This window comes from Oreochromis niloticus, linkage group LG17 (genome assembly GCF_001858045.2).
Source record: "Oreochromis niloticus isolate F11D_XX linkage group LG17, O_niloticus_UMD_NMBU, whole genome shotgun sequence".
NCBI classification, from domain to species: domain Eukaryota; kingdom Metazoa; phylum Chordata; class Actinopteri; order Cichliformes; family Cichlidae; genus Oreochromis; species Oreochromis niloticus.
This window is the reverse complement of record NC_031981.2, coordinates 26,935,321-26,958,280: the sequence shown is the minus strand read 5'-3', so window position 1 is coordinate 26,958,280 and position 22,960 is coordinate 26,935,321. Positions and strand designations below refer to the sequence as shown.

Below are 22,960 nucleotides of genomic sequence, written 5' to 3'. Positions count from 1 at the left end.
ACAGCTACAGCTGACAACGTGAGGCTTTAGCTGATAAAGGCTGAGGCAGCTATAAAAGTGTAATCAGACTTCTTAAAACTACTGCTGTCCATAGCAGAACTCCACCATGACCTTTACTTTGGCACATTCCCCAACACAAACGTCATTTAACAAAAAACCCCAAAAAGTGCTTTGCAGTCTTGTAAGGCAGCTCATTAGCTGTTCTGTGTAACTTTTCCATACCTGGTCAAATGACGGCTCGACTCATGCACCTCCATCTCTGTGCTTTTAAACTCATTCAGTTCCTTTCTAATGGCAGCCTGAACAAAGAAACACACACTTAGATACAGCACACTAGTACAGATTACTTAAATCCAGTCTTTGTGAGAAATGAACCTTATCCGCAGCTGTTAGCCGAGTCCACGGCTTGTCTGCTCTCCTGTCGTAGTCCTGAGCCTCGGCGACCTCCACGTAGTCACTGAAGCGGATGAGGATCTTCGCCTCTCTCAGCTCCTCGACTGTGGGTCTCTGGCTGAGCTGAAAGGTGGATGAACAGATGGGTGGTGTCCAATCAGCATTAAGTAACTCGTGCTCCTCAGTACAGTTTACTTTGTCTTTTGTACAACTTTATAAAAAAAATTCTCTTTTTTTAATACCAGACCTTACATCCTTACGAACCAGGAGGTTAAGTGACAGCCGGGTGCTGGTAATCAGATGCACCTGATTAATTAATTGTCAGTAAGTGTAAGGATGTCTACAAAAGCAGAAGTTTTCGTAATTTGCTGGTCTGGACTTTCAGGTGTGTACAGACAAGGACAAAAAGATTAGCCCCAAATAATAGATTTAAAGTTTTTGATGTCCTTTAACTTTATAATTCTTAAAACATATAAAATCATTAAAACTGCGGGTTGCTGTCCAGTTTACACACAGTATAAAAACTTCAGCCAGAGTTTGAGCTGTAACTTGGGAAAGCATCAAAAGAAATCAGTTTAGACCTGAGAAAAAAAATGTTTATGCTTACTAAGGAGCACACAGACATACAAAGTTATCACAGTGTCAAGAACTGGAGTGAGAAATGTAATGAAATTCAAAGATAGCTGCACAGCACAGAACAACCCTGGCAGAGGTAGGAAGTGAACGACTTTAAAGACTCTGAAAAGAAAACTAGTGAGAGAGAGAGAGAGTGAGAGTGCCTGAAGACCTCAGAACAACTGCCAACAAGTGACCGACTTAGCCAAGTGAGGAACTGTTGATGCTTCAGTGCGTCTGGAACTGGGAGTCAAGTCAAGGAATCATGAGGAAAAAGGATGTATGAAGATTTTCAATGAAAACCTCAAACAGCAGCAAAACTGGATCTGCATCGGTGCTTTGTTTTCTAACACAACAACGACCCCAAATACATGTCACGCCTGTGAAGATCCACCTCCAGAAGACTAAAATAAATGTTACTGACTGGCCCGTACAAAGCCCTGACATGAATCTCATGAATCTGTGTGGTGAACTGAAGACCAACAAATCTGGAGGAGCTTGAGAGATTCACCAAAGAAGAATGAGCTGGGATTGCTCAGAAGACGTGTGAGACTTGTTGAAAACTACAGTTCAGTTCAATTTTATTCATATTCACCAAATCACAACAACTGTTGCTTCAAGGCGCTTTATATTGTAGAGGAAAGACCCTACAATACTACAAAGAAAACAGAAAACCCCAACAATCATGTGGCCCCCTTTAAGCAAGTGCCTTGGCTACAGTGGGAAGGAAAAACTCCCTTTTAAGAGGAAGAAACCTCCAGCAGAACCAGGCTAAGGGAGGGGGCGGCCATCTGCCACAGCAGGTTGTGGTCAGGAGAGGAAGATAGGACAAAGACGTGCTGTGGAAGAGAGCCAGAGAAGAATAATAACTAATGATTAATTCATGCATAACCACGTAGTGAGTGAATGACTGTAGGCTGTTTTTAAAAGGATACACAGCTGACTGTTAGCATCAGAGGGGCTAATAACTTTGACTGTGGTACGTTTTGTTTTTGTTTCTGTGTGTAAAGTAAAATAGTGCAAGCATTCAAAACCAGGCTGTTTGGAAAAGCTCTGTTAAAAATTCCTAACAGCACTTGGGAAAGTACATTTAGAAAAATGAAACTTTTCATAGGGGAGCTAATAATTCTGTCCACATCTGTATTAACACAATGCTACAATTCAAATTCACCCCCAGCCCAGACTGTGAAATACTTAGAGACAATGTCAAAAACCCAAGAGCTACATCTCAGACTCTACAGGCCTCACTTAGCATGATAATCTTAAAGTTTATGTCAGAAGAATTAGAAAAAGCCTGAACAAGTATGGCTTGTTTGGAAAGGTTGCTGGGAGAAAGCCTCTCCTCTCTTTAAAAGAACTTGTGGAACAATGTAAGTGGAGATATTTGGAGAAAAGCAAACAGCATATCAGCACACACCAACAGACCAGAACTTGAGTCCATGGAGGTCACACTAAAACAAAAACTGATTTATGTGCTCGATAATCAGAATGACTGTTGCTTCAGGTGGATCATCAGATATACTCTAATTTCACGATTACTGTGTCAGGTGTTCTTTAATATTCAGTAACAGAGCCGTGAGATGTGACTGCGATGGAGATGATCTTAGACACACACAAAAACTACTTCTCAAAGGGTTGCAGTCTGAAGAGCGGCAGGTTAGTCTCCAAGGCAACCATGTTCATATTTCTAGTTGGGGTTATGAACCATCTCAGCACTGATTGATCAAAGACACTCTGTCCACATCTTCTTTGCCTTTACCTTTCTCGACAGATGCCTCTTGATCTCCCTCTTCTCCTCCTGCTCCTCCAGATCATTTCGAGCTGCAGGAAACGGCACAGAAAGCACACACACTCACACACAAATCATTTTTGTCTGGAATTTTTTTTTCTCTTTTTCCTTCATGTTATGCAAAGTGACTTACGTTTCAGAATGTTCCTCTGTTCTAGCTCCTCTGCTGTCGGCCTTTGACTCAACCGTCTGAATAAAGGGAAGGAAAGCATCTATTTTAGGAAAGCTATTTTTATATGATTTTAATGTTTATTCGGGCAAGCTTTCAGATCATGCTTATTGCTCTCGACATATGCAAAAAGAGATTTTACTCTTGTGGACAGAAGAGCTGGCTGTGCACAGGAAGTCTTTTTTTTCTTATGAAGCAGTATTTTGTGAATTTACTGAGTAGGTACTGACTCAGAGGCACTGGAATAGCAGGATGACAGATAGTGACTGAGAACAGGAGGATAAGAAGCAGAAAAGTTGCCAAAAACCCTCCAAAAAAACAAAAAACAAGAGGTGGACAGTGCAGAGAGGCTCAAAACATCAGCCAGAGGAGGATAAATATAAAGATGATTCCTCCAGAGCCGGCTAACAAACCAGTACCAACTAATGTTAAGATGTGGAGTTCATTAAGTAATACAAGCAGTTGCACACAACAAATTGTCCTAATATTGTAAAAACCTATTAAGTGGAACCAAAGACCACAATGAATATGTAGGGTAACACCCCCGGCCATATATTACAGCGAGCTGTTATATAAGATGGATATTTTTACTGCAGTAATGATGTAGCTAAGTACTGTGTGTGTGCTTTAGATTTTAGATATATTTCAGTACATTTCTGTATATAAAATATGGATTTGCCACTATGATATCAGACAATATTAGAGTAGAATTTTGCAACAGCATGGATTGCGATAGAAATATAACCAAGATGAACTCGTTTCTGCGACTGAAATTAGCTACACAGGCTGTAAACATGGTTAGTTTTGCAAGCGAGGCAACCTCTGGTCGTGAAGGAAAAATGCTTGTTCCCAACTGGTTGGTGGAGGTTGATGTCAGTCACTGAGAAAATGATTTCTAATGAGCCACTAACACAGGCATACAGACCAATCAGTGAGCCCCTGGCCACCACCTGTCATTAGAGGAAAACGTGTAGTCCCCAACTGGCTGGCAATGATCACTTTGGTCACCGGCATATTGCTGCAGTCAGAGTTTGAATGGAAGTGACGGACTTGTCTATAAAGACTGACAAGCTGCTCTTTGAGCCGTAGTGAAGCTGTGAAAACACAAATTCGAAATGAAAACTGGCCAAATAGGATTATTTTACTATTTGTATATTCAGCAGCAGCGCACGTGTTCAGCTACAAGCTAAAGCGATATAAAAAATTTATAGGGCTCCTCTTGGCAAAGCAAAGTGTTTGGCACAACTTGATTCTGCTCACTGGACAGAAAAGGGTAAACAAGAACTACAGGCAACCCTGGATATTTCCTAGCAACCAAAGTAATCACTCGGTTTTCTCACAGGTTTTTGCAACCGGAAGAAACAGGAAGCACTAACCACTCCGAGAATACACGCATTTCCCCAAAACCGGTGGTTGTGTCACGTGTGATGTGATACAATGGACAAGTCTTGAGCAGTGATCAATTTTATTAAGAAACCTCATTAAAAAAAAAAAGAAAACTCATTAAAAGTTTGGCACTTTAAAATAGGACTGTATGTGACCTCAAGTGGCCATTCATGGAACTGCAGCTTTTAGCATTTCTGCATTGGCTTAAGTTGCCACTTGGTACAGTAAGAATGATTCAAATGTTGTGTGATGATTTTGACAACATTTTGTGTCTGTACACATCTACTATAGCCTGCAATCACCTTTACAGTCATGACACTATTCTCTTCTTTCCCTTTTACTTTGTTCTACATCCCCTGCTCTTCACCTTGAATCTTTCCCTCTCTGCGTCATCCCTTCGCTATGTCTCATCTTCCATCATCTGCTCCTTGCAGCAGCCAGGTCGCCTCTATCACAGCTCGCATGGGTTGAAACACTTTGCAGGTGACTCGATGTGCATGTGATGAGCGATGTGGGCGCGTGTACCGCTCCTCCGAGTGGCTCGGTGCCACATCAGCATGTGTGCTCTTAAGTCGGAAGCTCACCTCGTCAGTTTGGTGGCCGTCTGTTGCCGGGATTCGAGCCGCTCCTGGTCCGACTGCAGTGGCAGGATGTTCTTCTCCTCCAGCTCTCTTTTGGATGGACGGTTGCTCAGCTTGATGGCCAGAGAGTCTTTTCGTAAGACCTTCATGGCCAGTGTGCCTTTATTGAACATATTGCCAGAGGAAATCGTATCAAAGTTAAGCAGATTGAGGCTGTCGCAGCCTCCCAGTAAGAGGCACACAGTATAGATCTTCTGCTGTAAATATTTTTGTAATTCTCATTATGCGTACACGTGTCTGTCCTCCTTACTGTTTTTCAGGTTTTCAATGTGACCTTGAAGACCATGGTGGGTGTAAGGCAAATTTTAATAAAGACAAAAAAATGCTTACTTGTAAACAGTGTATCATCCTCATCCTCTTCTTCGTCTTCCTCCTCCTCCTCCTCATCTTCCTCCTCGTCTTCCTCTTCCTCCTCTTCCTCATCCTTGTACATGCCAGGCAGGTCCTCGTAGTCCGCCTCGTTAGGGAGGTTCTCTTTGTCGTCGTCGCACTCGATCATCACCGTGGGAACGGCGTGCATCATGGAGCTGCGGTTTTAGAATGAAATGGTAAATGTGTCACATAAACATGTTCACACATACACGTTCACTGCTGTGTGAAGTGAGTTTAAGATGGAGATACACACATCACATTTTCAGGTTTCTGAATTTTCAGTTTCAACACAAAAAGTGCCAGCCAATCAGTGAAGAGAGGTGATTCCAAAACAAAAGGGTTACACAAAACACACCAGCCGCCTAAAGGGGAAGCCTGCTGGCTAAAAAAAAAGAGACAGGCCACCACTCACGGTGATGGAAAGTGAAGTAGTGAAGGACAAATGTTGCATTTGCTTGCATGCGTGAGATGCCAGAGGTAACAAAAGAACACAGCTTTCCATGTGTGATATTTTGTCAATCAGTTCTCGTTATGAGGGAGCAGAAACCTGAGAGGTTCCTACAGAGAGGCAGGCAGACAGTCAGAAGAAGTACAGAGAAACAAGGCGAGGGTTTAGAAATCAAATGAGATGAATACAATGGCACGGTGAGTTAGGGTAAGATAGGTGAACGTGCACTTAAGTCACAAACACCACACCTTTCAGAAAGATTTCTGCTCCTTTTTGGACAAGCACGTGATTTTTAATAATCATTTACATCTCAGCTGTGATACTGAAGCTAATGTTGCCTTAAGCAACATTAGTTAGCAAACAAACCAACAAGCCCAGTAAACTGGAACAAATTCACTTAGAGGTTTTCTTGGGTTTGGAACTCTTTAGTATAGGACCTGCTTCTGTTCCCTTCCTCCCTGGTTATCAACCTGTCTGTATGGCTGACTTATCAATTCAGTTCAGTTGCCTTTATATAGGGTTATGGTTATGTCTGAAGGCCTCCACTATCATGGTATAGACAGCCTCAATGACTACAGACCTATAGCCCTCTGTAGTCATGAAGTGCTTCGAGCAGATAGTGTCTCAGCACGTCAGAGGCTGCTACCCCCCTCCCTTGACCTGCACCAGTTTGCTTACAGAGCAAATCCACATCGGATGCCATCACCATCACCCTTCACAGAGCGCTGAGCCATCTGGAGAAAAGGAAGAGCTACGTAAGGATGCACTACACCTCAGCATTCAACACCATAATGACAGACATCAGCATCCCCAAACTGGACCACCTTCAGATCCCCTATTGGAACCTGCACGATGGTTGGGCTCATCTCTGATATAGATGAAACAGCGTACAGGGTGGAGGTCGAGAACCTGTCCACTGGTGCTCAGAAAATAACCTGAAGCTGAACATCCTTAAAACAAAAGAACTCCTAATGGACTTCAGGAGGCACAGACAGGTCCACTCCCTCTTATTATAAAAGGAGAATGGGTGGAATCTGAGAAAGAATAACCTGGACCAGAGGCTGCTGCTGGTCTTCCTCCACTCCTGAGTGGAGAGTGTGCTCTGGATGTTTGGAATGCAGGGGCCACTACTGAGAACAGAAAGGCTGCGCAGAGGGTAATTAACACTGCCCAAAAAATGATTGGCTGCCCTGTCCGTCCCCCATCGCCCAATCCTTCCCTCCCACCCCTGGAAGATCGGGTGATAGTCTCTAGGGGTGGGATAACCAGCACAGCTGACCCCTTGGACCCCGCTCATCACCTGTTTGACCAGTTGCCCTCTGGTCAGTGCCTCAGGTCAATCAGGTCCCACACCTCCAGACTCACAAACAGCTTCTTCCCCTGGGCCATTCGGACTGTTAAAAAACTTTCTCCCCCGACACCCCACCCCCGCCCACCCACCCACCCACCTCACCAATCTGAGCCATGGTCTGAGTAACCCTCATCACTCAGTCCACTCACACACCGACTCTAATTCAGACTGTGAATATACAGACTAAATGGTGATATTTAAACAGATGGTGCAAAGACAAGTCTTTTCTTTGCACTACCTTCAAGCACTTTGCTCTCCAATGTGTGCCTCTCTATTGTTTTGTATATATTCCTCTAGACTGTATATCTCTTCTGTTTGCTATTTATTCCTGATGTCTTTACTATTCATATGTTTTTTTCACTCCTGCACAGCTGGCATACAGCATCCATAATTTCGTTGTACATGTACAATACAATAAAGGGCTATTCTATTCCATTCTATTCTATTCTATTCTATTCTATTCTATATAGCGCCAAATGACAACAACTGTCACCTCAAGGTGCTTTACATTGTATACTGAAAGGTGAAGACCCAATAATACAGAGAAACCCAACAATCATACAACCCACTTCGAGCAAGGACTTGGCGACAGTAGGAAGGAAAAACTCCCTTGTAACAGGAAGTAACATCTGGCAGAAGCAGACTCAGTGAAGGGCCGACATCTTCTGCGACTGATTAGGACTCAGGTAGGGAGAAGGGACAAAAGTGACAGGAGGAAATAACGTGCCACTGAAGAATCAAGGGGGGTGTAATACAAATTCATATTCAGGTGATAAAAATACAAAACAACACAAAAAAACCAAAGACCTCCCTGCAGGAGGCATTATGGCATCTAAATAAAGTCTTAGCAAATCTTAAAGATTAGTTTTCCACTTATTTTGTGTTGTTATAAGACCAACAAAGGGATGTGTAGGTGTAAAGAGCTACACCTACCTTGAAGAAAAACATAACTTTTCACTGTGGACTACAGGCCACATGGGTGACAACTACGGAAAGACAGGAACTCAATCTAATCTTTTCTGAATGTGAATCCTTAAAATGTCCATCCAGGTGGGAGCAGATCATACACGCTATTCTGGGGTCAGACACTGCATCCAAATCCAGAAAGAGCTTTGAAAGCCAAACAGATTCACACAAGCATTGGATTTGAATATTTCCCTATAAAATAAACATTTTTGAATCTTAAAATGGCATTGTGTTGTCCGTGGATGACTTTTGTGAGTTGGTGTGAAGGATTCGAGATCGTGATTCTGTAGCAAAAGATCATCATAGTCACCGTATGAGCTCTTAAAACATTTGCCTTACACGTCTCAGAGTATCCCAACCTTAGCCTGGATAAATGGGAGGTCATCTGGCTTCTGGGTCAGTTGGATCTGCTTGGATCCCTGTGATATAAATGTCCTCATCAGACAGTGAGCGAGGGTCCGTGTGGACATCAGCTTTCCTGTCTGTTTATACATTACAACACACCACCTGTGTGCATGGGCAGCGGACTTTAAAGAAGTATAACAGGAATGACAGCTGTCCATGTCCATGTTCAGAACAGAGTATCATCCGAGCTTTCAACTTGGTGCCAAGTCAACATACAGAGCCATCTGCTGTGGGAATAAGGGAGCAACCAAGCCAACACTGTTGCCTACTTTTTGTGGCACGGGGGTTGGAGCTTCGCAAAGTTACCCAAGGCTGGATTTAGTACAGAGGGACTGGTTGATTAATCAGTTGGCCTTTCTCTGTTTTGTAAAACTACTATATAATCAAACAATGTTTTTTGTTTAGTCAGCTTCTTTATGTTACAGTCTAGTTTTAAACGATCAATTTAACGAGCCTTTTGACTTTTCTCTGATATTTTCTTGACTTTCTGGCTGTGGTGTGATCCTCACCTCTCAAACCTCTGCATGGTGAGGGCCAGGGTTTTGTTCAGCTCCTCTATGATTCGGCTGGGCGGGTGGAGAGGAACAGGACAGGTCCCGTACTGCAGTGAGTGTGCACCCATTGGAGCATGGCTGGGAGGGGCGGGGCACTTCTGGAAGGCGATAGAAGAGGGCTCCATGCTCCCTGCAGGTACGGAGATCATGAGCTTCTTCGGAGGTAGAGGAGGAGACAACTTACCCGACATGCATGGCAACTTCACGGGGGCGCCATCTGCACGAGGAGGAGGACGTGGGAGGATTAGGCACACGCGCACTAATGCGGTTGTTTGCATGCATGGAGACACACTCACCTGTAATGTGATTGGGTAGCCTGCTGAAAGGCTTGGGTGGCAGAGCGGGAGGTTGTTTGTGTAGCGTTGGAGGTCTGCAGAGGGATGATTCAGCACCATCAGCCGGATATATGATAGACTTCTTTGTGGGCGGAGCCTGACTGGATTTCTGGGTGTGGTCCTGTTGAGCATCACTAGGCATTTGAAACTCCAGGGAGCCTGGGGAAAACAACAAAGCAGTCAGAGACCACTGTGAATCAAATACCTAAAGATGTTTCAGTGGTGCTGAGGCTGTGCTGCCTACCTACAGCTGCTCCCTCCATCAGCTCACTACCTTCAGACTCCGACAGGCTGGAGCCGAGCACCGAGGAACGACCATTCTCCATCTTCACCTCCTCCCGGATGGTCAGAGATGCGCCATCTGCACAAAAAGACGCACATTGGTGTTCAAAAGTAGGTTAAAAAGAAAAGAACAAACAGAGCAAAGGATCTCCTTATGTAGCATTTTTTAAAATTTTACTTAGAGAAAATATGAATCACGTAACAGTGTAGTTTCCAAAGATAGATAGGGAGAATACACAGGTAGAGCAGCTGGATGGGAGGGAATGATGGTGAGGATCAGACAGGCACACGTATTCCTAAGCTCAGTCTTGTCATGATAAAGCTGACTGGTGTGCTGTAAGTAAACTTGCCACTGGATTTACTGACACTTGAAAATGAGTTACAACTGTGCACAAGCTTGTGTGAGTCTTTGGTGCGCTGTAGCACTTGAACAGCACCACACCACTGATAACAGAACAATGTGAGAGACTCAAACCAATCAAAGTGCAAGAGAAAAGGCATGAATCACAACTGAGAAGCTGCAACTGGAAAGATCTTACTTTAAATTTTTTATTTTAATCTAAAATCAAAATCTCTCCGCAAACAAAGAGAATAATAAAACTACAACACTGGCCACTTTCTTTCTCACCTTCGCTGTGTGGAGCCTCACCTTTCTCATAGACCTCCTTCAGGAGTCCCTTCTTGATGAGCTCCTCTCTGCTCTGGCGAGTGGACATCTTCCTCTCCAACACTGAGGGAGCACAGAGGAGGAGACGTCAGAAACGACTAGAACAGGAAGAAAGCTGCTGTACTGGATGCTAACAGAGTTATTAGGATCGAGCTGCAGCAGCTGTTTCTTTGGACTTGCTGCTGCTTCCATCACTGCTGCTGTGTGCCAAGGAAATATCATGTGACTGACCCTCTGAGCTGTGCACACAAACACAACACTACCAGCTCACTGATCCTCTGACAGAGATGTCTACTCGCCTCCTCACTCCTAAACATTTCCCGTAAATAACGTTTTTTCATTTTCTAGCATATCCAGCATGAGCTGTGAAAACGTATCTTTTCCAGTGCTGATTTGATTGGTAGGGTTTGAGACAATATCTGTAAAATGTTAGGGTGGGAAAATTAATAAAAGCAATATTACAATACTACAAGTCATTTTTTTAAATACAGACATACAGTATATCTAGTTAAGTCATTTAACAGCTGCACCATTGTAATGTGTTTTTCTGTGTTGTAATGAAATCCTTTGAACTTTCTAACAGCTGCGTTTGGTAAATTGATATCTACACATCACCCACACACATAGTAATGCAGGATTATTGTCTAACTGATGCATTTTTTCTTATATAGCCTTTATGGAGCAAAAGTCTTGAGCCACCCCGTGGAAAAGAGAAGCAGCATTTTATTAAAACGTGCACAAACGCTCATGAAAATACAGTATTTAAGGCAAAAACAGAGGTTGTAAAATTCTAACGAGCTTGAATGTCAGTGTTTGGTAACACCACCTTTATTCTTCAACAAAAGCTGAACTCTCTTAGGATAGCTTTCTAGTGACTTCTCTTCTAAGAGTAACCCTAGAAGCTCTTTTCTGAGTGGTTTCTGTCATATTTCAGGCTGTATAAAACAAAATGAATGGGTTTTCATTAGAAGTTAGTGAGCGTGGTCTCTGCCTATTCAGCTACCCATGAAAAAACCCAGAAACTATTCTAATGGTCGTCAAACCACATCTTTATTTATATATACACTGAGGTGTCAACACTCATTGTTAAGTATACAGGAGCTGGTCTAATGTTGTCTTTATGGCCTCGAGTAGTCTTCAAGAATAGTTCTTCAGGCTTTTTGAAGGACATTCAAAGCTCTTCTTTGGATGTTGCCCCCCTTTTGTTCCGTTCTCTGTCCAGATGATCCCACATTGTTAGAGTCCAGCCTGTGGGGAGGCCAATCCATGACTGAGAGCTCCATACAGGTATGCTTTTACTGGATTGGCAGTGTGTTTGGGATTGATGTCATGCTGAAAAATGAAGCTGTTGCAAAGTAAATCCTCTCCATTCCGACATTTCTTTGAGAATCACCTTGTTGATGCAATAATACTATTTTATGTCTGTCAAACTTTGTGTCATCTTTGATATGTTTCATAGATTCAGCTAAAGAAAATGGAGAAAAAGTGCCTAGGGATACAATGTAAAACTGGTTCTGTATGTGTTGCCCCAGTGTCAATAAATGGTAGTCATAACTATTTGTGTTTCCTACAGTAAACCCTATTCAACCCCACAACTATATTTTTACTTGAAGCATGAAAATCTGGATAATCTAATGCACCTTGACTGCATGACAGCAGGGTGCAGCAAAAGCACACGGTGCATGCAACGTGTAGCACCTGTGCGCACACACACATGCTATAAAATGTATACTGTTCGTTATCTGGGTGCAGACAAGGGAGGAAGGTTTTCAGCAGGGTAAAAAGAAAAAACAAAACCGTGTAACTGCTGTGACAGCTGGGAGAACAGCTTGGCTGCAGGAAGCCTCTCTTCACCCCTCTGCCGTGTGTTTGCGTCGCTCAGTGAGAACAGGATGTAAAATGATTCAGCCAGCTGAGAAACAACAACAACAGCGGCTATTTCGGCATCCAAATCCAACACTTTCCTTCGCTTCACAGCTTAGCACTCGCTGAATATTGTAGCCCCGAGCCAGACATATGAAACTACTTTCAAATTTGCTCACTGCTTTGAATGAAGTGTTAATTCACTGTTAAAGAGACAACACGTCGGCTGGCAAACTCCATTTGAAGCTCACTTTTTGCTACGGCCAACATTAATGATCAGTTCTTCCACAGCTGCTGTGTTGGCATCTTTGAACAGCAGTGGAATGAACAGCTTTCAGCAACAGCGTTTAAAAAAAAAAAGTCAAGTATAAGTTCATTGTGTAAGAACAGGAATACACTGATGTCTGAAACAGCAATTTGGCTGATCCCAATGTTTGTTGCATTTATGCATTTCATCACACCAACCGAGAAAAAGTATATAATATAAATATACAAGGGCACCAAAACTGAAAGAATACAAATCAGTTACTATGTTTCCGCTGTGCTGACTATTCTTTATCTGTAGAAAAGTCTTCATGATGAAGACGGAGCCTGTAACAGCTCACGAATTTGACTAAACAAGTGGGAGGTGACGTTTACCTTCTTGCTTCGAGCTGTTAGCAGAAGTCTTTCTTCTGAGTTTATTACATACCTGCAGAATCAGAAAGCAGCAGGACCCTTTACTGAGTGGATACACATGTGAGAGAGCAGCCTCATTAATGACTGACAGAGATGGCACTAATGAGGATCTAACAGCAGAGAGTTTTGCACTTTTCTTCACTTGACATGGATGGGCTGTCACACCGTTTCTAAGCTACAGTACAGAATTAGTCACAGGTCCAGCGAGCTCCATCACAGCTGTCAGGATGTTTAATTTTCAAAAACTCTTTTCTAAGCTCTACTAAAAAATGTATAGATAAAAACATGTATAATGTGGTCAGAGATGCACTGACCAAGCTCAAATATATGACAAGTATCAAAAAGGTCTGGCAGCAATCGGGCCTGGGGGTGATAAATGAAATTAAACTCACCTTTAACTGTGGTTAATTACAGTTAATTCATGAGAACAATTCATAGGGCCAAGTAGGTTTGGGTAGCCTTTTTCCCTTTATAAATGAAATCATCATCATGACTTAAAAATACTGGAGGCCATCAGTGCTACCGCTCAGCCTCCCAGTAGAAGGACCTAAGCTATAAGTTTGAACATCCTTGGTGACTTCCTTCGTGAGTTATTGCATTCTCAAGATTTACAAAAAACTTGACCTCTGACTTGAGGTCAAGGTCACTGAACTTCAAACTCCAGGGTTTTAGTGGATGCACCTATGGTATCAATTTGAAAATTATTTATTCTTCACTTGGATTTTAGAGATAAATAAAGAGGCCTATTATATGCTGCATTCATGGTCTAATGCAAATGTCCAGGATTCCTATCTAGTTACAAACCTTTGCATTCACATTATGTATACTTCCAAAATTGAATTCAGTGGACAAATGAAGTTTGATATTACTTGTTCCTGCTTAATTTCTACATACAGCCATTCTTTGCTTATATGAAGTATCAGACTCTAATGATTGGACTCATGAAATCTCCCTGTGCATAGACAGCCACAACCATGCACAGCAGACTTTTGATGCTGACATTTTAAAGGACAGCGTCTCTCAAGGCTGTTGCTAGGTGTCAGAGATGGAAGTGAAGCAGAGAGGACAGAAAAGCGCAGAGCTGGCTGCCGACCTGCAGATGTGCTGTTTACAGAGTTTTGGTTCTCACCTGCAGACGTCTGCTTAAACTTCTCACTCTTCTTCTTCCTCCACTTCCAGGGTTTGAACAGACGACCCAGGGTGGCGAATTTGCTCCGCCGCCGGATGGGAGGAGTGTGCGTACCCGGTACCAGCGAATCAGAGCGCATCGCTGCCAACCTCTCCACTTCCTCAGCTGAAAAGACAACATTAACAAGCAGATAAACAAAATGCATAAAAACATTGTTTTTTTGGTTTTGACTCACTTAATTGTGCGCTTTTTATTCCAACGCTTAGCACAACAACATATTTGTTTGGATATTTGGCGTTATGACGACTGACAGTTGGCATCTGGGTGACTGATTTAGTCTGAGTTATTTTTTAAGAAGAGTGTAGCACAAATTTCAAAACCTGATGCCTTTTCTCATATAAATATTGCCATAAAAGGAAGAACTTTGGGTAATGACAAAGAAATCATTCTGGATAATGATCTGATTAATGACCATTTTATTAAAGCCTCAGCCAGGTGGGCACAAAGTAAATGAGCTATTATTCTATAGCTTATTAACTGATAATTGGCCCCTTTTAACCCACAGTTAAGGAGAACAGACGATCGCTGCTCTCTGCTTCAAATGTCAGAGGACATTCTCTGCCAGGGGGTTGTGCACAATCAAGTCAGGTAAAGCTTATTTGGATCGCTTTCAATCACAGCTAATGTGTCAGGTGACCACAGCAGCAGAAACCTTATGCAACAAGGAGGAGAGACACACTTGGGCCCGACAGAGAGGAGTTAGCCAGCTACAACGCAGACCAAACAGGGGGTTCAGTGGTGAAAATCTGATAGAAATATAACCTCTTCAACTGTGAGCCTTCCCTTTCCCATGTTTTCCATTAACCCTCTTCCTCTGAGCTACAATTCCCTCCACCCCACAGGGACTTTCCTCAAAGTAATCATGCTGGAGGCCACTCTATACAGCATGCTCCGATTTTCCATTTGAAATTACACCTTTCCCATTACACACACACAACATCCTCTACAAAACAAGGGCAGAGCCAGCAGCAATAGATGAGGGGGGAAAAAAAGGAAGGCAACATTTCAGCAGGCAGCAGAGGACGTAAAACCCACACAGAAACACTGGCAGACAGAAGCATGCAGTGCAAACACATACTTGTCAGACAGATGAATGGAAAGATGGAAATGAATCCAAACACATGGAATGTTTAGAATTTGGGTGAAGTAAACTTAGTCCAACTGGGAATGTTGTAGAAGCAATTAAGGAATGACAGGGAAAATCTGGCAGTAAAACAGGTAAGTTTTGCAAAATCATGTAAATATTTCATATCCAGATTGCAAAGAAGAAATCCAAGTGAGGCTCAGAGTTAAAGATGCTTGTCTTCCACATCAAATGCAGACAGAGGTGGAGGTTCTGGACGCCCCCTAGGTGAGGTGTTTCAGTCATGGCCAAATGGAGGCAGACTGAGGAGAGATTACATGTATCAGCTGGCTTGGGAAAGCCTGACTGCTCCCCAAAAGGAGGTGACTAAGGAGAGAGATGTTTGGGCATGTGTATTTAGATTGCTGTCCCTGTGATGTGGACCCAGATAATCAGGAGACAATGAATGATGGATGGATAAAAGACTGTTGTATATTATCACTGCCTTCAGCTCTATTACAAAAATACAGTATGACTTGACCATCAGTCTACCTTTCAGTCAAAATCTTTGAAGCTGTGTTTTTGCCAGTTCTTTCTCCTCTATTTGAAACATTAGCAGCGGTCGGTGGAGAAACCGGCCATGTGTAAACTGGTAGGCAGCTGCAGACGGGAGGAGATGACATCCTTCAGGAGGCCTTGTTGGAAGAGAGATGTCAGTTCAAATCTGCACCAGCACTGTACCTGCCACTGAGAGTTCCTTCAACAACATCCAGTCAGCCCCCCTCATCCTCCCCAAGCGCTCAGTAGACACTCTGAGTCTGTGTAGCATCCCTGTGTGAACGTCAGAGCTCACGGAAACCTCCCTTGCACAAAGGCTCTTTCAATGAAGCGTCTCCAGCACCTAAAGCAGTAATATTAGTGTTTCCAGGACAACAGTGACATCATTCGACTGCAAAAAAAAAAAAAAACTATGCAGATTTCGAGGTGATGACATACTGTGTTTGTCTCATCTTTTGTCTCCTTAAACAAATAAAAGGTGTCCTCTCCCTCCTGGTGTAGTCCAACCCCCCTCGCCACAAGCAGTGGAGCGAGAGCAGCAGTGAGTCAGAGGGCTCAGACTCACACTGCAGGGAGACATTCTTTCAGTCTGACCCGGGGTCTGTTATCTCACTGATGCCTCAAAACACTGACTCATTGAACAACAAGCTCGAAAACAACTCGGTTCAGCCAAAACAACGATGCTGGAAGGCCTGTGTTACATGACTGAATTTCTTAGCTGATTCATAGTTTTAGTTTTTGTTTCTCTCTCTCTCCCTCTCTCTCTTTTTTAAATGGCCTTGTTACTGAGCATCAAGCAAAATAAGACCCCCCCCCCCCCAAAACTGCAGTTCCTCTAATGGCCACTTGAGGCTGGCTCCAAAAGAGTGTCAGTCCCACAGACCTATTAAAAGATGTGAGTAGCTGTTGTGATGCCATTAACTGGCATTAACATTTTCACCATCACGATCTTAGTTTCAAAAACATTTGCTCATTGGCTAATGGCTTGTTAATCACAAGGCATGAAAATCACTGACCAGCAGTAGCCACTGTCATCTTTTCTATACAGTCTCTGCTAGCACCAGCTGTTGCATCAATTTAATTGACTTGTGTTGATTTGTGGGGAAAGAACAACACCGTCAACAGTCGGAAACATCTTCAAATAAACAATAAATGAATACATTTAAATTTGTCGACTAGGAAATGTTACTGTCACGGTAAACCAGTTTTCTTCATTACTGAGTTTACTGAAAAATAACATTTTGATCATCTGTTAAAGATCCTCTGTCAAGAAAACTCCAAACAAGTTCTGATTATCTCTTCTCAAACAAATCGTGTCTTTGCTTTGCAGTAAAACCAGGTTTTTTAAATGGCTTTTCACTAAATCCCCGGTGGCTGATTAAGCAATTTAAATCAAGTGGCTGAGTTTTATTAAAGAACAAAGCCTCCACTGATCCACACACTAAGGTTTTCAAATAAAACGACAAGCTGATTAAATGAACAGATTCTATGATTAGCTATTGATCTCTGTTATTTAAGCCAGAGCAACCACTGACGTTGTGTGTGTTTCAGATGAACTGCTGCATTGATGGCTCCATAAATTGATTTCTGTATTGACAGAAAATTCATCAGCATCAGTGCAGATAATAATCCACCGACAGTTTGAACTTGAAGTGATCTTTATAGCAATTAATAAGGGGAAAAAACTAAACCATACATGAGCTGTGCCATCTTCTTAGTTATGGAGGTCTGCTTGAAGCTGACGATGTTTGGTTTGTGGAATCCAGTAAGACAAAACCAGAAATTTTCCCAGCTCTCTATTTTAACTGAAACTACAGCGATCCGTGCGTGGAATGCCCTGAACTTCTGCTTTCACCATGCAAACAGGGAAGCAAAACAAAAACTGGACTTTAAATCATGCGCTTACAGTGAAGATCCCAGCCACACCACGGCCCCGTGACAGTGAAGAAAACTCAGCAGAAGCTTTCAAACAGCATCAGCTATTGTTAACGTCACTGTAAAGTACAACAGATTCAATACAGGGATCTGATCTGAGCGCTGACCCCGATCCCCCACCAGCAGGCAGGGAGCGATGAGCACAATCATTTAAAAAGCAGGAGTACTCCTCCTTCTCCTTCTCCTCCTCCTCCTGCTCTCAAAGTAACCTGAAGCGTCTCACCGTCCAGCGGCTCGGCTCCTCGGCAGTTGCTGCAGATGTGTTTGATCTCCTTGCAGTGGATCATGAACGGCGTGTTGTTGTTGTTGTTCGCGGCGGGCTCGTGATGATGCTGAAGCTGATGCTTCTCGGAGCTGTTACGGGACTTCATCCTGGCCAGGCAGAAGGCTCTCCTCCTCTTCCTCAGCTTCCCCTCTTCGGACGCCGGGGTTGAGGATGTGCCGTGGGTCTTAGATCCGGACCACGAGCACATCACGTCCCCTCCACAGCCCGCCATGTTTGAGCTGGACTGCAGGAATAAACCCTCTCGCCCTCTGCTCCGCTAGAGGGGATTTCAAACGGGTTGCTGCTCTGTCCACCCTCCGCAAGTCAACCAGCATACGACGCTGTTTCCCCTCAGTTCCTACAAAATAAAAGCCCACCAGCCGTGCTCTTCTTTTTCAGATCTGCAACCAAGCTGGTACCTTCACAAGACCCCAGCCCCCCCAACCACACACACACACACACACACACACACAATTTTTGGTATGTGTCCATTTAAAAAGAGGAATAAACTTTTTCCTCTAATAATAATCATACAGCTAAAACAGATATATTCCCTGGATACTCGCTTCTTCTGTTGGGAGCTGCAGCAGGTCCTCCTCTAGGGAGGGCAGCTTTTGGCACCTTCAAAGTCTTGTGATATAAATCCACTGTAATAGTGAGCTGCTGCTACTACGTCTGACCTCCCACTTAGCTTGAACATCTGAACTTCTCAAAAACTAACTGCAGTGTTTTCATCCGAAATTTGTTGAATAAACAAATGACAATTTTCATAAATTGTTTTTTTAAGTACTGGAAGTACTCAGCCTACAGCGGTGTAGGGGAGAAAGAGGCAGGAAAAATGAATGACTCCTGGATGAACCAACTGCGCATGGGCCCCTGGACATGCCTACTGGATAATCCGGCCCAGGCCACTTCTTACACTTTATTTAAACAGCCGTATAGCGTCTAAACTTGTACTTGTTTTTGCCACAAGTTTGGGTCTTGTCTATTGTCAGGCTAACAGAGAAAAAAAAAAAGCTCCATTATGCCCTGACAATGCACCCCACCTGTATCATTTCCTATTCTTCCAAGGATAATCTCTCTCTAATCTTAACCAAACCAGAGCTTTCATGCAAAATATTACAGAAATCCCTGTTCACAACATGTACACTACAAAAAGCAATAAATCACTGAATGCAATTCAACGTATCTGCAGAAAAATTGAATAGTGACATTCTTGTCAGGCAAGAGAGTTTAATTGAGATCAACTTTATGACATCAAATAGGCATCACTGTAAGTTGTCATCTTTATGTGGAATATGTATTTGGTGACGACAAAAATGTTGCTCCACTTCAACCTGGAAAGACCAAGAAAAGAAATCAGCCAGAGCCACATCGCCCCCTTTACCTATTAACTAAAAAATCAAACAAACAAAAATGAGTGTTAAGTAGAAGGTGAGGTGGAGGTGAGCTGCAAAGGAGCTTGCAAGTTAAAGCTGGTTAAATAGCACTCCCTATATGGTATTTGTCAAATGGACGAGTAGAAGATTTGGAAGAGGAAAAAACCGCATCTGTACAGGCTGAAATGTTTGTGGCTCCACTGACTGATACTCAGTGTTCCATTTACTGTACCCACCAACGAACCTTTATATGAAAATTCAAAATACAAGATGTCACATGATTAGCTTGTGTGGGCAAAAAAAGAAACAGCATTGGCAGCATGCTTGCAAATGTCTATTGCTATATATTAGTTTACTACTGATAAAAGAAGCCAGACTTTTAGCAAATGGGATTAAAGGTCCAGGTAAAAATGGCTTACTATGAACCTAATGCAAAATACATCTAAAGCTGCTTTTTTTGTTGCAGCTAATGAATTTCAAACAAAACTGATTGGTGGCGGAAAAATGACAAGGTACTCTGCATTAAAAAAAAAACCCCACAATGCAGGCTTAGATGTGCTTTCTTAACAAGAAAGCCTATAATCCTCTAGGCATCGTTATTCTGGATATCATTTGTTCTCCATTACTTTATTGTGAAGGTCCACTTCCTTTCCGGGTTCAACCTATTTTTCCAGCGGTAGCTTTAAGTAGCTCCAGCCCCATCCACGCAGCCAATCACAGTCTGCACGCGGATCACTGACGCGCATTCGAGTCGCCGCTTTAGCCAATGAGGTTGAAGCACGGACATTAAGAATGTAGCATTTTAAATCAAAGAAGGAAAACATGGAAAACCAAGGGATTGACTTTTTACATTCGGAAGCAAAGCCACGTAGTCTGTCTGAGCGTGACACTAACAGCTGTCCCTTTTATGTGTTTGAATATACGCTTAATGGCCACTTTATTAGACACACTTTGCCAGGACCGTGTTTGACCTCCTTTTCCATTCAGAACAGCCTTTGAGACAAAGACTTAACAAAGTGCTGGAAACATTCATCTGAGATTTCTGTTCATGTTGACATGACAACATCACACAGTTGCTGCAGATTTGTCAGCTGTTATGCATGTAAGCCATGATACACGTCTTGCGCTTCACCACATCCCAAAGATGCTCTATTGGATTGACCGTCTAGTGCCTGTGGAGGCCACTGGAGCACAGTGAACTTATTGTTATTTGTCATGTCAAGATCAATCAATTAATCAATATTTATTGATTGAAACCAGTTTGAAATGATCTGAGCTTTGTCACATGGCATGTTATCCTGCTGGAAGGAGCCATTAGAAGATGAGTACGCTGTGGTCATAAAAGGATGGAGATGGTCACTCAGGTCTGAATATTGCAACAGAAATCAAAACTCATCAGACCAGGCAACATTTTTCCAACCTGCTACTTTCAAATTTTGGTGAACAAGTGCAAACTGTAGCCTCAATATTTGATTATTTGATATATAGATATAATATAGTGCTATATTATCCCAATAGAAGAATAGAATAGAATAATCCTTTAATTGTCCCACAAGGGGAAATTTGGTTGTAACAGCAGCCAGAAAGACACATATACAAATAAACGGTACACAGAACAGAAACAGTAACATACACAATTTTTTCTTACATATTTACAATGGACAATGGTTACTATAAACAGAGTACTGTACAGTTATTAAATTAAATATAAATAGCTACAGATAAGAGGCAAACCAGGTTGTATTGCGAATCGGTTGATTAACTCATTGCAGTTACAGCGCAGATGTAAACATCTATGATTGTTGGGAGCAGTTCTGATTGTACAGTCTGACAGCTGCAGGGAGGAAGGACCTGCGGAAACGCTCCTTCATGCATCTAGGATGCAGAAATCTCTCACTGAAGGAGCTCTGCAGTTCAGCAACATTTACATGCATGGGGTGGGAGACTCTGTCCATCAGAGATGTTATTTTGGCCAAAGTCCTTCTGTCTCCCACCACCTGCACTGGGTCCAGGGTGCATCCCAGAACAGAGCTGGCCTTCCTGATGAGTTTATCCAACCTCTTCCTCTCAGCTGCCAATAAACTGCTGCTCCAACATGCAACACTGTAAAAAATGACAGATGCCACCACAGAGTCATAGAAGGTCTTTAAAAGCGCTCCCTGTACTCCAAATGACCTCAGCCGCCTCAGCAGGTAGTGTCTGCTCTGACCCTTCCCGTAAAGAGCATCAGTGTTGTGGCTCCAGTCCAGTTTATTATTCAGGTGAACACCCAGGTACCTATAAGAGTCCACTATCTCAATGTCCACTCCCTGGATGTTCACCGGTGTCAGTGTGGTGGGTCTGCGTCTCCGGAAATCCACCACCAACTCCTTGGTTTTCCCGGCGTTGATCAGCAGGTGGTTCTGCTGACACCAGTCAACAAAGTCTAGAGTCCACTGTCTGTACTCTGAGTCGTCCTCACCTGTGATGAGGCCGACTATGGCAGAGTCGTCAGAGAACTTCTGTAGGTGGCAGCGTGGGGAGTTGATGGAGAAGTCTGCAGTGTAGAGGGTGAAGAGGAACGGTGCCAGCACAGTTCCCTGTGGGGCCCCCGTACTGCAGACCAGTGTATCAGAGACACAGCCCTGTGACCTCACATACTGTGGACGTTCTGTGAGGTAGTCCAGTATCCACTGGACATGTGGTGGTCCACTCCCGATAGCTCCAGCTTGTCTCTCAGAAGTCGTGGCTGGATGGTGTTAAAAGCACTGGAGAAATCAAAGAACATGATCCTCACAGTGCTTCCAGGCTTCTCCAAGTGAGTCAGAGCTCGGTGCAGGAGGTAGATGATGGCGTCCTCCACCCCAATGCCAGGCTGGTAAGCAAACTGCAGCGGATCCAATGAAGACCTCACCAGGGGGCGCAGATGGTTTAGAACCAACCTCTCGAGGGTCTTCATCAGATGCGATGTCAGGGCTATCGGCCTGTAGCTGCTGAGGTCCTTGGGATGGGAGGTCTTTGGTACCGGTACCACACAGGATGTCTTCCACAGCTGTGGTACTTCATAGATCATTTTTACCATACTTAAAATGGAATTCTTCGTTCCCACCATCACCTGATTATTGCATGTCTGATCATTGGGGTTCTCTCTCTAATGTTGTAAGGTTGTTACATTACAATATAACGGTCCTTCAGTCAGTGTTAATTTATAAATAACACTGAATTTCAAGTGGTATCGAACAAAAATAAATCCAGAGTTTTACTGGAAGCGACTAACCCTTCCAGGTTGCAGACTGAAATCTTGAAATGTTCTTGAGGTTGACAGCTGCACAACTGTGTGTGAGTGTGTGAGTGTGTGTGAGTGTGTGTGGGGGTGGGTGGGTGGCTGATCAGTAAAAACAACAAGAAAAAATGACACACATAACAGATCCAAGATTTAAAAGATGAAAAAAAAGTTAAATTTAGAAAGCCTTTTAAAAATAAGCATGAAGAGAGAAATTTGCATATTCTCTGTGGAGGCCAAGCAAGGGTCACAGCTGTAGGCGACTCTGCACAGTGGCCATACAAAAATAAAAAAAATCATCTAAAAGTGAAACAACAGCAGTAGCACTTAGAGCAGCTATGCATAGCACTGTCATATGCAACAGTCATGTGTGATGCACAGGAATACACTAGTAT

General features: G+C 43.1%; 1 protein-coding gene and 1 long non-coding RNA gene across 4 annotated transcripts in view; one reads left to right on the top strand and one right to left on the bottom strand.

The window, feature by feature from the left end:
- phactr1 (phosphatase and actin regulator 1) overlaps positions 1-22,960 on the bottom strand; it is a 49,172-nt gene that overhangs the window by 2,792 nt on the left and 23,420 nt on the right. Inside the window, exons 1-12 of one of the 3 annotated variants that reach the window (XM_025899847.1) lie at positions 17,883-18,253; positions 14,044-14,208; positions 10,356-10,436; positions 9,669-9,785; positions 9,386-9,583; positions 9,045-9,219; positions 5,324-5,520; positions 4,937-5,093; positions 2,931-2,986; positions 2,768-2,829; positions 376-516; positions 223-299 (exon numbers count right to left, since the gene is read on the bottom strand). In XM_025899847.1, coding sequence (XP_025755632.1) covers positions 223-299; positions 376-516; positions 2,768-2,829; positions 2,931-2,986; positions 4,937-5,093; positions 5,324-5,520; positions 9,045-9,219; positions 9,386-9,583; positions 9,669-9,785; positions 10,356-10,436; positions 14,044-14,208; positions 17,883-18,156 — 1,700 coding nt within the window. In that variant the 5' untranslated portion in view covers positions 18,157-18,253. Of the gene's footprint in view, positions 1-222; positions 300-375; positions 517-2,767; positions 2,830-2,930; positions 2,987-4,936; positions 5,094-5,323; positions 5,521-9,044; positions 9,307-9,385; positions 9,584-9,668; positions 9,786-10,355; positions 10,437-14,043; positions 14,209-17,882; positions 18,254-22,960 lie in introns of those variants that run through there. The other 2 variants (XM_005462039.4, XM_013265381.3) reach the window with 2 other exon arrangements.
- LOC102076228 (uncharacterized) lies at positions 5,100-7,599 on the top strand. Its single transcript, XR_003214649.1, has 2 exons — positions 5,100-5,280; positions 5,432-7,599. It is a non-coding gene; the product is annotated as an uncharacterized LOC102076228 (long non-coding RNA).